The following is a 14098-nucleotide window of genomic DNA, read 5'->3' on the forward strand; positions in this document are numbered from 1 at the left end:
AAAGCTAGAGTTTCTTAGGGTATGTCGGAGGGGGTGCGTAGTTGCGTGTATACTGGGGGTGTGCCCATTTGTATGTTTAGGCCTACGTAATATTTGCGGGTGTATTCGCGCATCAAAAGATGACTAATTGTATACGCCAAACCTTGGACATAAAAATGCGTAACGTTTAAGATGCAGTCTTGGATGTCATCATTTCGCGATAGACTTAAGTTGACGAATCACGGAGCTAGAAATCACGATCAGCCAATCATCTTAAGCAATTGACCAATGAGATTTAGACGTCTAAGATTTCATGGACGTCCAAGATTGACCATTTACCGTCTGTGCATTTACCATGACTTAGTGATGGACGGTATCTACATTTTCTATCAAAACATATAATGTGGTGAACGAAAAAAATATGGCATTGAAAATCAAATTTGGCGCTTTTCTCAAAAACTACTCATTTTATCATACATCTGCCGTGCTAGTTGGATTCTTTGTATCAATTCCTTTCTAAAAATGTATCCTTTTACTTATCATTATCCTTTGAAATTAGATACAATACACAACTATGCCTAAAAAGTGCCATTTAGAGTGATCCTTCGTGCCGCCTTAATATGCTATCTACAGAAGATAGCTGGTATGCTATCTACATTAGATATTTGCTATGCTTTATACTAAGATAGCTGTATGCTCTGTTTACAGAAGATAGCTGGTATATTCTCTCATAAAATAGCTGGAAATGCTATCAAATGAGATAGCTGGTAGGGTCCAAGCAGCTATGGTAGCCTTATCGTGGCACTGCCATTACTTTATATTCTTGAGGATTAAGATTCGCGCCCATTACTGGTTCCCGGTTTGGTTTAGCTCCTTCTGGTAGACGAAATGAGAATTTGTGAAGAAGATGTGTAAAGATGAGAAAGAGTTCCATCGAAGCCAACTGCTCACCCAAACACTTACGTTTTCCTGAAAACAAAGAAAGAATCTTAACAAAATTAATATTATGGGAACATCAATAATGAGAATATCAAAAGAACATACTGAATTTATACAAATTAATAATTTCCTATACCTTTAAAGATGGTACCTGAAAGAAAGGATCCCTTCTAAAGAGCCATTCTTTGACTTCACAGTTATTGCGTCGAATGAAAGCCGTGGAGCGCAGAGTTGTACGTGTGTATACACTCACGTATCCTTACTTGTAAATACCTCCAAACGAGGACCTCATTCTGCATATGATTTAATACTAGAGACATTGCGATTTACCAAACGCAGCACGTGGAACGTACGTTTTCGCGTGCGTTTTTACGTACGTTAATACGGTGTTAAATATTGCTAGTCTCGGTTCCAGACTGGATTGTGCTCATTCGTCACGAAGGAGAACAAGACAGCTAGAGGAGGTATGTCCTCGTTTGTTATGTGTGTATCCATAGGTCCTCGTTTGGAGGTATTTACAAACGCAGGAGGATTCTAAGTGGCTCTCCTGACTCTGATCTCCACCAGGTGTTATAACTCTCATCATGTAAATTTATATTGAATAATGTATTCATACTTACCAATCGAAAAAGGTATCAACCTTTCCATGCGATTCAATTTTCCACCAGAATCCAGAAACCTGTCTGGTTTGAAAGACTCCGCTTCCTTCCAGATTCTTTCGTCGTGGTGAATGGCCCACAGATTTGGCAAAACCATCGTTCCTTGCTCTATATCATGGCCATACAGCTTTGTATCAATGGTGGCTGCCCTTGGCACTCCAAGAGGGAATATGCTCCCTATGCGTTGTATTTCAAGCAGTGTTGCTTCAGTATACAGCAGTCGAGGTCTGTCTTTCAAAGTAGGCATTCTGTTACGCCCGACTTCCGAATCCAATTCGGCATGGATCTTTTCTTGGATATCAGGTTGTAGTACCATGTAGAGCAAACCCCATTTTAGTGCTGTCGATGACGTTTCCGTTCCAGCAGCGTAAAGATCACCAATACTCGAATTCAGATCATCTTCGTCAAACCATTCAGCAATATCAGGATTTTCTTCATGGATTTTCTCCTGATTATCTAAGTACATATCGATAAAAGTACGCGGATCTCCACGTGTGTAATTATCACGAGCTGTTTTGATCATTTCTTCATTAAACGCGGTCGTGTGCAAAATGATTCGCTTGGCCTTTTGAAATCCCGAGAACGGCAAGTATCGCATCCAGGGGACAAAGTTTGTAAGACCCGTAAATGAGGCTTCTATGAAGATTTGCTCCAGAAAGTTGAGAATGTGCATTAGATTTAGATCGTCATAATCAAAGCCATGTCCAAAAACAAGACAGCACACGACATTGCAAGTAACCATATCCAGAAGGCGAAATGGTGAAAACTCTTTTCCCTCATGTGTAGATATAACATCGCATAAACGTTGGATTTCATCAGTGATTTGTTCTTCCAGCCTAGACTTTCCCATGCCAAGATCACGGAACGCAGATAAGGAGAATCGCCGTCGTACTCGTTGTGCCAGATTACTGTGTGCGCGTATCAAACCTGAATCAAAAGGGTAAGAATCGAACTGAATGGTTGAATTTATGAACATGTATTAATTTATTTGAAAAAAAAAACCCTTTCTTCCGGACGTTGTATTAAATAATGTATATAGGTCATCAGATGACCTCGATCTCGTTATCAAATCCATTTACAAAAATTTCATAAATATTGTGTTTATGACCCCTGGATATCTTTTGACTACATTGTCCTTGACATCCCACTTCGCCCTACCCATAAGAGGTATTTTCAACCTTGGTAATGATTGATATTCAGTATTTATACATATTGACATCATTTGACCCCTGAAGTCACGTTAAGTCACCTACCCAATGATCATTGCTACTAGTGTATGCAATAAACCAAGTGGAATGGTATAACAATTGAAATGGCACCCACGTTGGAGGACAGTTCTAAGATAGCCATGATGCAGTCATGTCTACAGTAGAATTCACCACGACCTTTGCAGGACTTAAACCCCATTAAAATCAAATTAAACCAAGATAACACTCATTGAAAACAGCTCAACTATGTTACATCAGATCTTCTCTGGTTAAATCCACACTACACATGTTTCTGTTTTACCTGTGCGGTTTTGCAATGAGCTGGTATTATAGTTTCAGTTGGGTAACCGATTATAAAGCAAATGCAAGGTAACAATACTGTTTGGGCGCTTTGTTTACGAAATGAGACATAGTGTGCATATTGTTAACCAGCATTCTTGAAAATGAGAAACATAATGGTTGTAGACTGAACACGGTTTTGAAATAATTTCTTCATATTTTTTGGTGTTATCTGTCGTTTACATATCCTTCCTAAAACACCAAAGTGCGAATATTTCCAAACACCTAAATTAGCTCAATATTTAGGACATGTTACAAAACTATATTTTCTAGAATTTCAGAAGAGTACTTTAAATATATGAGTGACGTCGTATTGAACACCCTCTACATTTCATATGTTTTAATGGCATCTACTTTACAAAACTTAATTACCTCATACGTCATATACGTAAATTTACGGTGCACGCACATACATAGACATAAATAATGACCATGGTGACGTCATGGTCTCATTCTGAATAAGTTCAGGCGAGACAAAAATGTTTTTTCTTTCAAAGATGGCTTCCACCCTGGTTCGCCACCTTAAAACAACAACATAGAAATAGTAAAGTACGGAATTACAACGGCATTGCCATTGGCAGATAGGCTAAGTTCTGTACTACCAGAATATGTCAGAAATCAAGAAAACCCACATGCAGCACCTACCTCTATCAGGGTTCACTATTTCAAAGAGAAGAAGTCTAGGTCTGTCGTCAAATTCTTCGGCTTGTATAAGAAACGCCTGACGTACTGACTCATAATCGTTGAGAACAACCACAGGAAAAGATCCAAATTGAAGTCTGTAAACCGGTCCGTATTTGACCGCCAACTTATTAAATGTTTTAAACGGAGCTTTTGGGTCTAAACTGGGTAGGTTCCCTAATATGGGCCAACTGAAACGGGGTCCCGGAGGAAATTTCTTGGACGGTTTCCGATTACTTCTGATGGTGAGGAATAGTAACGTAAAAGCTACTAGAGCGAGGAGAACCGTTGTCGAGTCCTCGGTAAGAATCTTTGAGAATTGACTCATTGCATTCGTCATATTTGTTAAGTGAAATATCCTATCTTCTGCGTTACTGACACGGCGTATTATTATGTTCGATTTAGTGCACTCGTGAACAGGTCATAGTCCAAACGTAATGTTGTATTTTGCCAACAAAGCAGGGCCAGCAAAGTCAGTATATGTCTCGTAGACATCTAATCGAAGTTCACAGTGCAAAGGGGTCAAAATCGTTCAATCGGCAGCACATATAATTTGAACTGAGAAATCGGCAAAAATAAAGTATCTCTTAACTACTTCTTTTTATTCATAAATCAAAGGCAGTCCTTTTAAGTTTCATTCTGGAAAATATGTAGATCAAATCTTGTGAACTTTTATTTTTACATCAATTTCAATAATGCCCATGTGTTTTCTTTGTGTAACTTACGTTACTAAGGATTATTAAACAAATCAATTTGTAAGCGCTCGTTTTTAAAAGTCATATTCATTGAATTTACAACCGTATGATAATACAGGCGAAAATAGTAACTTTTTGCTCAAGATTTGCAATTTAAAGAGAATTGACCATTGCTCATTCTAGTGACTCTAGTATATGGACAATATAAGTGTGCTTTTTCATTTAATGACATAAAATTTGAGGTATCGACTTTTCAAACCTACTTTTTGGTCAAAAAATGTGCTTGGATAGGTAGTTTTCAACAGATTTTCCATATTCGCCTTGCTATATAACATTGAATTGTGTTATCTGTTGACCTAGTGACTAAATGAGTTTTTAAGGGGAAGTGTTAGCTTTCGTTTGATTAAAAAAAATTCTGATTGGATGAAGGGAACATTTGAGGTTTCGACAAAAACCAATCAAAGAGGCCCAATTTTAGTTAGAAGCTTCACAGCTCCTACTTTGCTATGCACTCAACCGTATAGTGTAATCAAAGACTGTGGTGGAGACATTCACTGCTTGTTGTTCTCTGCATGCTTGGAAGCTCTTGGGACGAAAATGTGTGCTCAGGTGTATCGAGGTGGAAACTGTGCGCATGATGGTTTATAAGAGAATCGTTTTTGTATAGAAACCTTTCGATATGCATGCTACTGTTTACAAACAGTAAAACAATAATTAAATATAAGGCAATTCTTGCTGTCATATTGTAAGATACATGTCATATTTTCCAAATCACTCGTTTGTCAATTCTTGATGCCTTTATTTAATATGTAAAATTCAAACAAACTTCAAATAAAGTAAGTCACGAAACAAATGCTACCATTAGATTGAAAGGAGTACTGTAAGCTCTTTTGTTGACAATGCATAAACTAATTAATTCAAGCATTTTTGCTTGTTAAATCCATTAAAAAGGTACTCACTACTTTAGCTTTCGCCATCGGAGCTGATGACTTATAATGCATGGTGGCGTTATAAGAAAACAATACACGGATAATCGGGCGCGGTTTTAGTCAATTTTAATAGGGTGTTAAAATACATGGTAACGTATGTTTCGGTCACGTTGGTTACATTTTAAATTCAAAATGCTCAACAAGACATGTTGGAAATGTGTTAATGAAATAATATTAACAAAGTTGGTCAGGTACATTTGCTCAACAGTTTGTAGTCACTCTTTTGTTTTAATTCCGCACTTTATGGTAACGTATGTTACATTAACCATACGGTGTTTGGTGCAATCTATCCATATTCAGAACTGTACATCAATATTTGAGTAAAGATAGTAAGAGAAAAGAGACGCTTTTGCAGCTTTTAAAAGGTCTCACAAACTTTGCCAATTTATACAATATCTTTATCAAACATTAGAATAACGGATTCTTTTCTCATAAAGGAGCTTATATGGCACCTATTACGATTTGCATTTTACTAGTTTTGTTGTTGTAGTAGTAGATATTGTTGTTGTTTTTGTTGTTGTTGTAGTTTGTAATTCTTTATTACTGACCGATACTATTTTTCCTACATGCACTAAATACATTATTTTTCAATATAGGCCTATACAAAAATGAAGCTTTTATCTAACAATAATTAGAGGCAAATAAGAAATCGTGTGTAATGTGTTGTAAACAACTTCCATTATTGTTAAATGTCTAGTATGCTAATTTAACTCATGATTAAACAAAGTTCAAATGAATTCAGACGTGTTCGTATCTATTATTAACACGTATACTTTTGTTTAAAACACGTGGATATTCCCATCTCGTAATTTCCACCGTGATTTCAGATGTTATTCCATTGAATGGGACTCTAATATTGACCGGCATTAGCTCCTACACGTGGCGTACATTATAAATTTACCAGACATTATAATTTTAACGTAAAAACAAATTCACAGTCTCTAAAAAAAATACTTGTTAGCTGTAGTTCCCATTTGGCTGTATTCGCCACGCTGATTACAAGTATCATTAAAATATAACATTCTGACATTTCTTTACAACTTATTTTCAGTTAGCCCTTCACTCAGACAACAGAGAGCTACTGAGGGGTAAAAGTAATACTCCCAACAGAACGAGAGAATTGGGTTTTACTAGCTTTAGGTTGTACACTGTGTAATGCATTTTGTATCGACAAATATGATTTTATATATACCTATTTGGAGGATTTTGTTCCCAATACATATGCCCTACATTATGTCTAATCGATGAGAATAGTATAATAGTTGCCTCTCTGGAGATGTATCTTTCCTCTTTTAATGCTCTGCATGCTGGACAGATAGGCTTCAATTTTTGAAAATATTTTCTCAAAATATCAAGAGCTATCTCAAGAACCACTGAACCAATACTGTGCTTGTTTATACTCATTTTAATGCATTTTTCATGCTGATTCCGAATATGGTCATGCAAAAGTACATTTCTGACATTTTTGAATTTTTGAAGAAAATTTGTAACATAAAGCCCGACATACCGAGTCTTGGGCATTGGTTTTTAAAATTTCTTGGATATTGTGAGGAAATAATAAACATTATTAACTAGCTAAGTATATCTTGTAAAACACATCACATAGCATATGGGACATTAATTGATCTTACGTTATTATACAAACTGTGCCTAATGGGATTTCAGTTCCCCTAATATAGCATAAAGTGTAAAGCATCGACTCAAGAGAGTGAATATTTTGACATACATGAACTTTTGAGGCCTCACCTGCTCATTCCCACAAAGAGTGTAACAATCTGTTCTATTTTCACCTGAAAATTACTCCATTTTGTGAAACTTGAGATATTTCCAAATTACCTAAGTAATGGATCATCATATTTATGCCGAGTTTCTTTAATAATTGTAGTGTGTAAAACCAGGGATATCTCAAAAATGAATATGTAAGGGTATTTCACGAAGCGGTAAAATAACATTATCGAGTCATTTGCTTCGAGTTCAGTAATATTTATAATATCAAAGCTAGAGTTTCTTAGGGTATGTCGGAGGGGGTGCGTAGTTGCGTGTATACCCAGTGTGCCCATTTGTATGTTTAGGCCTACGTAATATTTGCAGTCTTGGATGTCATCATTTCGCGATAGACTTAAGTTGACGAATCACGGAGCTAGAAATCACGATCAGCCAATCATCTTAAGCAATTGATCAATGAGATTTAGACGTCCAAGATCGACCATTTACCATGACTTAGTGATGGACGTAGTAACTAGTAAATCTACTGTACGTCCCACGTGTACAAATGCTGATGAATTGTCGTTCAAACGAATAAATAGACCATGAACTCTATCGATTAATTTCGATTGTTTAACCCGTTATTTGTTTTATTCATATATAATATTTTACGACTGACAGATGGGACAAAGAGAATGGAGAGAGGATATCATTGAGGAAAGGGATGGATGACACAGTAGCATCTTATTTCTTGGTTCCCTCATGGAACAGGTTTTATTATTATTATTATTACTATTATTATTATTATTATTATTATTATTATTATTATTATTATTATTATTATTATTATTATTATTATTATTATTATTATTATTATTATTATTATTATTATATCCCACAGTGTTTTGGTTATATCTTTAAAGTATTTCTCCTTCAAACTCTTTTCCATGCTTTATATCTCTTTCTCTCCCTTCTAGAATAACAGCTACCAACCACACATAACAAACAATATACAATACGAGTACAATAACACCCCACCCGCCCTCACCCCATTCCACTCCACCCTACGTGATACAACACTGTATACGTAAATACGGTACAATCGCGAGTCGCGATGTCACCTGATGCCCATCCAATCACTATCTAGTGTTGTCTATTGCATATAGGTTAGAGTTCAAAATTATCATTATCAGTTTTTTCTTTATAGTAAACTTCAATAACTGCGTCTATTTCATCTTTCTGTCTACTTAAGACTTTCCTCCTATCTTCGATTTGTTTTAGGTAAGCTTCAAGCTCGTTTATCTTTTTCTGCACGGCTAAAATCTCAGCTTCCATCTCGGTGTCTTTACATGGACATCGGCCGTCACATCTGGAAAAAAAACACCAAATAATGTGTTGGCATGTGTGACATTAATAGACGATCTGAGTGGGAGATTATCGGAGAAGTAATTTTGACGTTCACAGGTGCCAGGGTTTACTGAAGGTGAGCTTCGGTGAAGGTGATTTCCTCTTATCTTTCTTCGAGTGGGGGGGTACTTTCCTGTATAATGCACTGAAACGCCTCATGTTGTAGCATCATATTAGTATATCTAAAGCGTATTGGAACTCAGTATCAGTGTGGTCTTTTTAAAAATACTTTAGTGGAGTCCAATTAACTTACATTACATATACGGTGGTAACTGGCGTATCAGAGTCAAAATTTACATATAAAGAGATGGGCTAGTTGAATTTATGAAAGCAACAATGACACCCATGCACTGAACTGAACTGAACTGATGCAAAAGAAACCAAATACCACAGAGTCCAAAAACCACAGAACTGAGCCTGATTCCGTATACATCAACAATCAATCTGCGAATGCTTACCCAGACGGTGGAAGCCCGAAGAAGCCTAAAATAATGCCTAAAGCCTAAAATAAAACCTAAAGACTTTATTAGGAAAACTCAGTTTGGCTTTTAGGAAAGGTCGTGGCACCAGGGAAGCCATTGGAGTGATGAGGATGCTCAGCAAGAGAAACTGCAACATGACAATGAAGTAAAACTTTGGGTTTGCTTTGCAGATTTTGAGAAAGCTTTTGACATAGTGAGCTAGGTGAAGATGTACATTCTGAAGAGGATGGCGGTTGACTGGAGAGACAAAGGATTGATAAGTGGCAGAGGTGATAATGGCAAATGGAGTTTTAGCAAAATTTGTGTTTGGAAGAGGAGTGCGCCAAGGACGTCTACTGTCACTGGTGCTATTCTCAATACGTGTAGAGATGATGGTAGGGCGTTACTGGAATATGTGCGTTTTGCAGATAACCAACCAATGGTAGCACTTCGAAGCAGGTCTACAAAGATTGATGTACGGCTTGAATGGACTGAGCCCAAGAATATTATATGAAAATTCACGCAGTGGCCCACATTTGGGGCTAAAATGGCCAAATATGAGGTTAATTTTGTCACAAACCCACATACAGGCGTCACATTGAGACATTGATGGGATGATTGTATGGACCATCCCCTGCCAAAATATTTGGGCAATGTACACCCCCCCCGATCTACGCCCCTGAATTCACGTTAAGAAGACTAAGGTAATGAAGATATCAAGAAAGGAGGGCCAGGGCATGTTTTCTGTTTTGTACTGTCTATATGTAGAATAATAAGATACTAGAGTGTGACGTCAACTTAAATGGAGTGTATAAACATCTGGAAACACATCCATCTGCTTAGAGTTACATCAGGGTATTTTGTTTCGTTCAGTTATCTTATTTTTTTCGTATGTCTGTTTAAACTAAGATGAAATTGCTAATTACTTAATACATATATTGGCTAACTTAAAAGATGATGATCTGTATACTTACTTCTTATACAAAATGACAGGAGGGCCTCGGTCTATATTTCGCTCACAGGCTATTTTACACAGATTACAGAGATTAGAATACGAATTACCGTCGTTTGCACACACCCATTCCACCTTTGAGGGACAGCTTATGGAACATGAGTCTACTGCTGCTTTGTGCTTGTTCCTGTACTTGTCAGACAGTTCTGGTACTATAAAAGAGATAATAAAGAAGTAAAACGAGATTAACATTGACTGAAATCATTATTCGATTGAAGTACTGATGTAGTCTTTTCCCACATAAATGACCGGGAACATGGTAAAAGTTTGCCTTTCGAGATTTTGACACCAAACCTGTTTTTGTACCATACTTAGTGTACTGTTGGAAATACCCAGCAAATGCAAAATGTGTAAATGTCTGGTTATATAAAGGGCATATAAAGGGTACAAAATGTTTTACTCAAGTGTTGATAAAATATATCATACAATTAATGTTTAACAAAAACATTTTGCAATCTTCTCCTTGTTGTTGATTGATAAAGTTCTCAATATTTGGACGATTCTCTGAAATAAAGTTTCAACTTTGTAATTCCATAACAATATACATCCTTTGACTATGACGACACTCAAAATGACGTCATTTTCACTATTTATCGCACTTGACAGACTTTTAGAACCTTGTTGAATCAACATGACGACGAAGACCAAAATAAATCCCTCTTTTCGGGATGACTCCCCATATATCCTTCGTTCAGTGGTGGCTAAATATATATAGCATCTTCGCGATAATTCCAAGCTTGCTGATTCCACGTGTTCAAGTTCGTGAACACATTGCTGTACTAAAGTCATAGATCACAGCTCACTTCATATTTATCAAAGATCTGCCCCGAAAACATGTTTACATTATTTTGTTTATATAGTAACATTTTACAAAGGCCCATACATTCACCTTCCACATTTATACCCATGTAGCAGCAGGGATTGAGCCATATATGGGGATTTCCAAGATAATTGACTAAATTTGTTATTCTGATCAAAAGGGATTTCCCCAGAAATGTCATTACATACAAACTATTGCATGATTACTTGAAAGGGGGTTCCAATCTCTCATGAAAGGAAAATACAGCTAAACGATTAAACTAAATTAGATTAGAGGGAATTAGCACATAAACCAACTTTATTTGAAACGTACCCTCCTTCTGTGGAAGATTCCGGTTGAATCTTTCTCAGAGGGTGTATGAAATTAAAACTGAGCTGCCTAATGTGTCATTCCATTTGAAATTCATACTCCCCCTGTTATTTCTAATATCTTCTACAGGGGCAGAGCAGAAATGGAACAGCCAAAATACTTAAACACTAAAGTTAAAGCTTCTTTTACCTGTTGCTTGAATGTTTGCCCGAAATCCATCATCGTATATGCAGTCTGGGAAGATACTCCTTGGGTTTGAATAAAGCAGGTAGTAGTATTCCTGTTGCAGCTTGGTCAGTGCGTTGCTATTCCTTAATTTGAATAATGAGACAATGACGAAACAATTAATTGCCCAGATTGGTAAAGAGGCTAGTCGACATAGCATTCTGTTTGGTAATAGTAATTCGTAGTAATACTGTGACAAAGAAAAACATGCGCACAAAAATATTAATAAATTAAATCGCTTTACGGCAGATGCAATTAGATTGAGAACTGTAACATGGTTTTGTCTTGATCATACCGTATGATATAAGAATATAATGGTTCAGTTGTTCTGAGTGGTCTTATTTAACTTCTTATTTGTATTACAAATGGTAACACTTATGCTGCGTTAGTTATATTCCTTCCACATAGGTAAATCAGTTTTTGAAATAGCAATATACTATTATAATGTCAGTGGTCAATTGGATCCAAATGCGTTATCACGGTACGGTGTAAACACCCCCCCCCCCATACCCCACCACCACCACCACCACCACCACCACCACCCAATACGCAAACACCCCGGGTTAACGTTCTGGTTGTATTTGAATATGACAAAGAAGTTGAATTATTTATCAACTAATACTTACTTGTTGAGACAATAGACTATAGAGATACACAGATGTTAATTTCATAAACAATTTCAAGATATTTCATTATCTACCCAGAGTTGCGACGTTAGAGACCATAAATAAATATAGTATATGCCTACTATAGTATGATTATTAAAACGCTTACAACTGGTAAAGCGGTTCACCTGTGATTTTATTAATTATTACACATTATCAATATATCAATATCATAAATTCGGTTTGATACCGGAAAAAAAATTAAAACGGCGTTGCAGTAAGTGGTTAACGCACATCATTGTTGAAAATTATTGTCATTTTGTTATTGATGTTTCATTCAATTCTATGTAAGGAACAGTTCAAACTTTACTTTTACCAAAACATGTGCCCCCCCCCGGCCTCCCATGGATTGACGCCACAGGCATACATTGGTATAAATCCAGGAACTCTTTTATGATGAAAAAGTGCTTTAAGAATTTAAGCATTGCATTACCTTTTTGAAGCATCTATATTGTTGTAATTTCATGCGGGGATTTTTGGAAACCGGATTAGTACATGACATCATACGAAATCCTGTTACGTATAAGTGTAATGTACACCCACAATTTGAATAAAAAATATTGCTCTATAATTTGCTCAAAAATATGAAATTATGTGAGCTTTATATGTAAGCTGCATCAACTTTAATGTTAGAATTGTCGCAGAAAACGAATTCAGCGCGTCTTAAAATTGGCGCGCCACAAATGAATATACAAATTATTTGATAATGGAGAAGAGGATTTTTTTTCGAAACGGACTATGAAAAGTCCATATTGTTTCATAAAAAAAAAAAAAAAAAAAATTTGCAATTTATTTTGATGCTTTAATTGAATGAGAAATTGTTGCTTAAAAAGGACAGACTTGTAATCAGGCTAAAAAGTTAGCCCATTGAGAAATGCATACTTGTTGTGAGTATGTGGTGAGTAGACTTGAACCAATCTTGATTTTACACACCACCAAATCGGGTTCTAATCAAACTCCAAACTCAGTGTTTTATTCTGAGAACCACACCAGGTTGATTTAATGGGGAAGAAAATGGGGGTGGGGTGGGGAGGGGGTTGTAAGGTTGATGGTTAAAAGAAGTTGATGATTAGCATGGTATACAGATAATATAATAACATTATCACTTATGAATAGCTTTATTTTGATACCAAATTTCATTTGTAGTTCCCATCAGCATTGACAAAATCATCAATATGAACATGTCGTTCAATGAGGATTTTTGCATGTATAGTGGTGTGCAACAAGAAAAACAAATCAAATAAGAATGGCGACATCCTATCTATTGCGAAGTGGCGGTTTTATCAATAATAAGAGTTGAAACTTGAAAGTGAACAGTGTCATGTGCTTGAAAGGCTAGGTCTATATATTTAACTATAAGGCCTGATTCAATTACATGTTTTCGTCGAAGTCAAGTTATAATGGATTTATAGTGAATTCAATTTTGATGAAGTGAGTACACAAAATTTGTTTAAGCTTACTTACACAGTACACATACATACATGACATACATGTACGTGCATGCATGTTGAACCACACTCAGTTTCAGAGAAGAACGGCAGTCCCTTACTCAGATTGACGCAAGCGCCCTGTTAATGAGCGACATTTTGACGCTTAATCGGCCAATCAGATTACCGCGTATGTTGTTATGATTGTCAGACGATTGAATCACCGATCAGAAACACACGTCCGTGTTTACACTGTGCACGCTCTCAATGTAAACAAGTGCCGTTCTTCTTTGACCGAAACTGCATGTAGCTGAGCGCATGCATGCCATTGCCATATCTGTAATCGCCATAGGGTAGCAACAACATATACAAGATTAAGCCTTTTAAAATGAAATTTTATGCATACCGAATTTTATCGGCTAAATACGCATGCCGTTTGAAATGACGCGTCAATTATTTGTAATTTGCGACGCATCGTGAGATGGCGAACACATCCAACGAACCATTGATTAGCAAAAAGCCTGCATTTAATTTAAAAAAATATAATTTAACTTTTCCCAGATGTTCATTTAATTTTTG

The 14098-nt window shown here is 36.4% G+C and overlaps 2 protein-coding genes across 3 annotated transcripts; both read right to left on the bottom strand.

The window, feature by feature from the left end:
* Positions 1-735: 735 nt before the first annotated feature.
* LOC140160456 (cytochrome P450 2U1-like) lies at positions 736-2250 on the bottom strand. Its single transcript, XM_072183695.1, has 2 exons — positions 1539-2250; positions 736-948 (listed from the first exon to the last, which is right to left on the bottom strand). Exons 1-2 carry the CDS (start codon positions 2248-2250, stop codon positions 773-775), a joined length of 888 nt encoding a protein of 295 aa, XP_072039796.1. The 3' UTR covers positions 736-772.
* Positions 2251-8266: 6016 nt separating this feature from the next.
* On the bottom strand, positions 8267-12155 carry LOC140166290 (uncharacterized). 2 transcript variants are annotated; one of them, XM_072189714.1, is made up of 4 exons: positions 12054-12155; positions 11392-11617; positions 10124-10225; positions 8267-8562 (listed from the first exon to the last, which is right to left on the bottom strand). In XM_072189714.1, the coding sequence occupies exons 1-4, from the start codon at positions 12096-12098 to the stop codon at positions 8510-8512; spliced, it is 426 nt and encodes a 141-aa protein (XP_072045815.1). In that variant the 5' UTR covers positions 12099-12155; the 3' UTR covers positions 8267-8509. The 2 variants fall into 2 exon arrangements, with proteins under 2 accessions (XP_072045815.1, XP_072045806.1); XM_072189705.1 differs by having other exon boundaries at positions 10036-10225.
* Positions 12156-14098: the final 1943 nt, after the last annotated feature.

The sequence above is a fragment of the Amphiura filiformis genome, chromosome 1, assembly GCF_039555335.1.
Source record: "Amphiura filiformis chromosome 1, Afil_fr2py, whole genome shotgun sequence".
NCBI classification, from domain to species: Eukaryota; Metazoa; Echinodermata; class Ophiuroidea; order Amphilepidida; family Amphiuridae; genus Amphiura; species Amphiura filiformis.

Excerpts from the sequence above, each read along its gene's own strand:
- LOC140166290 (XM_072189705.1), bottom strand. The coding sequence starts at position 12,098 with ATGAAATTAACATCTGTGTATCTCTATAGTCTATTGTCTCAACAA. Across the intron at positions 11,618-12,053 it reads ATAGTCTATTGTCTCAACAA|TATTACTACGAATTACTATT; the intron begins GTAAGTATTAGT and ends TCTTTGTCACAG. Across the intron at positions 10,226-11,391 it reads GGCAAACATTCAAGCAACAG|TACCAGAACTGTCTGACAAG; the intron begins GTAAAAGAAGCT and ends TCTCTTTTATAG.
- LOC140160456 (XM_072183695.1), bottom strand. The coding sequence starts at position 2,250 with ATGCACATTCTCAACTTTCTGGAGCAAATCTTCATAGAAGCCTCATTT. Across the intron at positions 949-1,538 it reads GTTGATACCTTTTTCGATTG|GAAAACGTAAGTGTTTGGGT; the intron begins GTAAGTATGAAT and ends CTTTGTTTTCAG.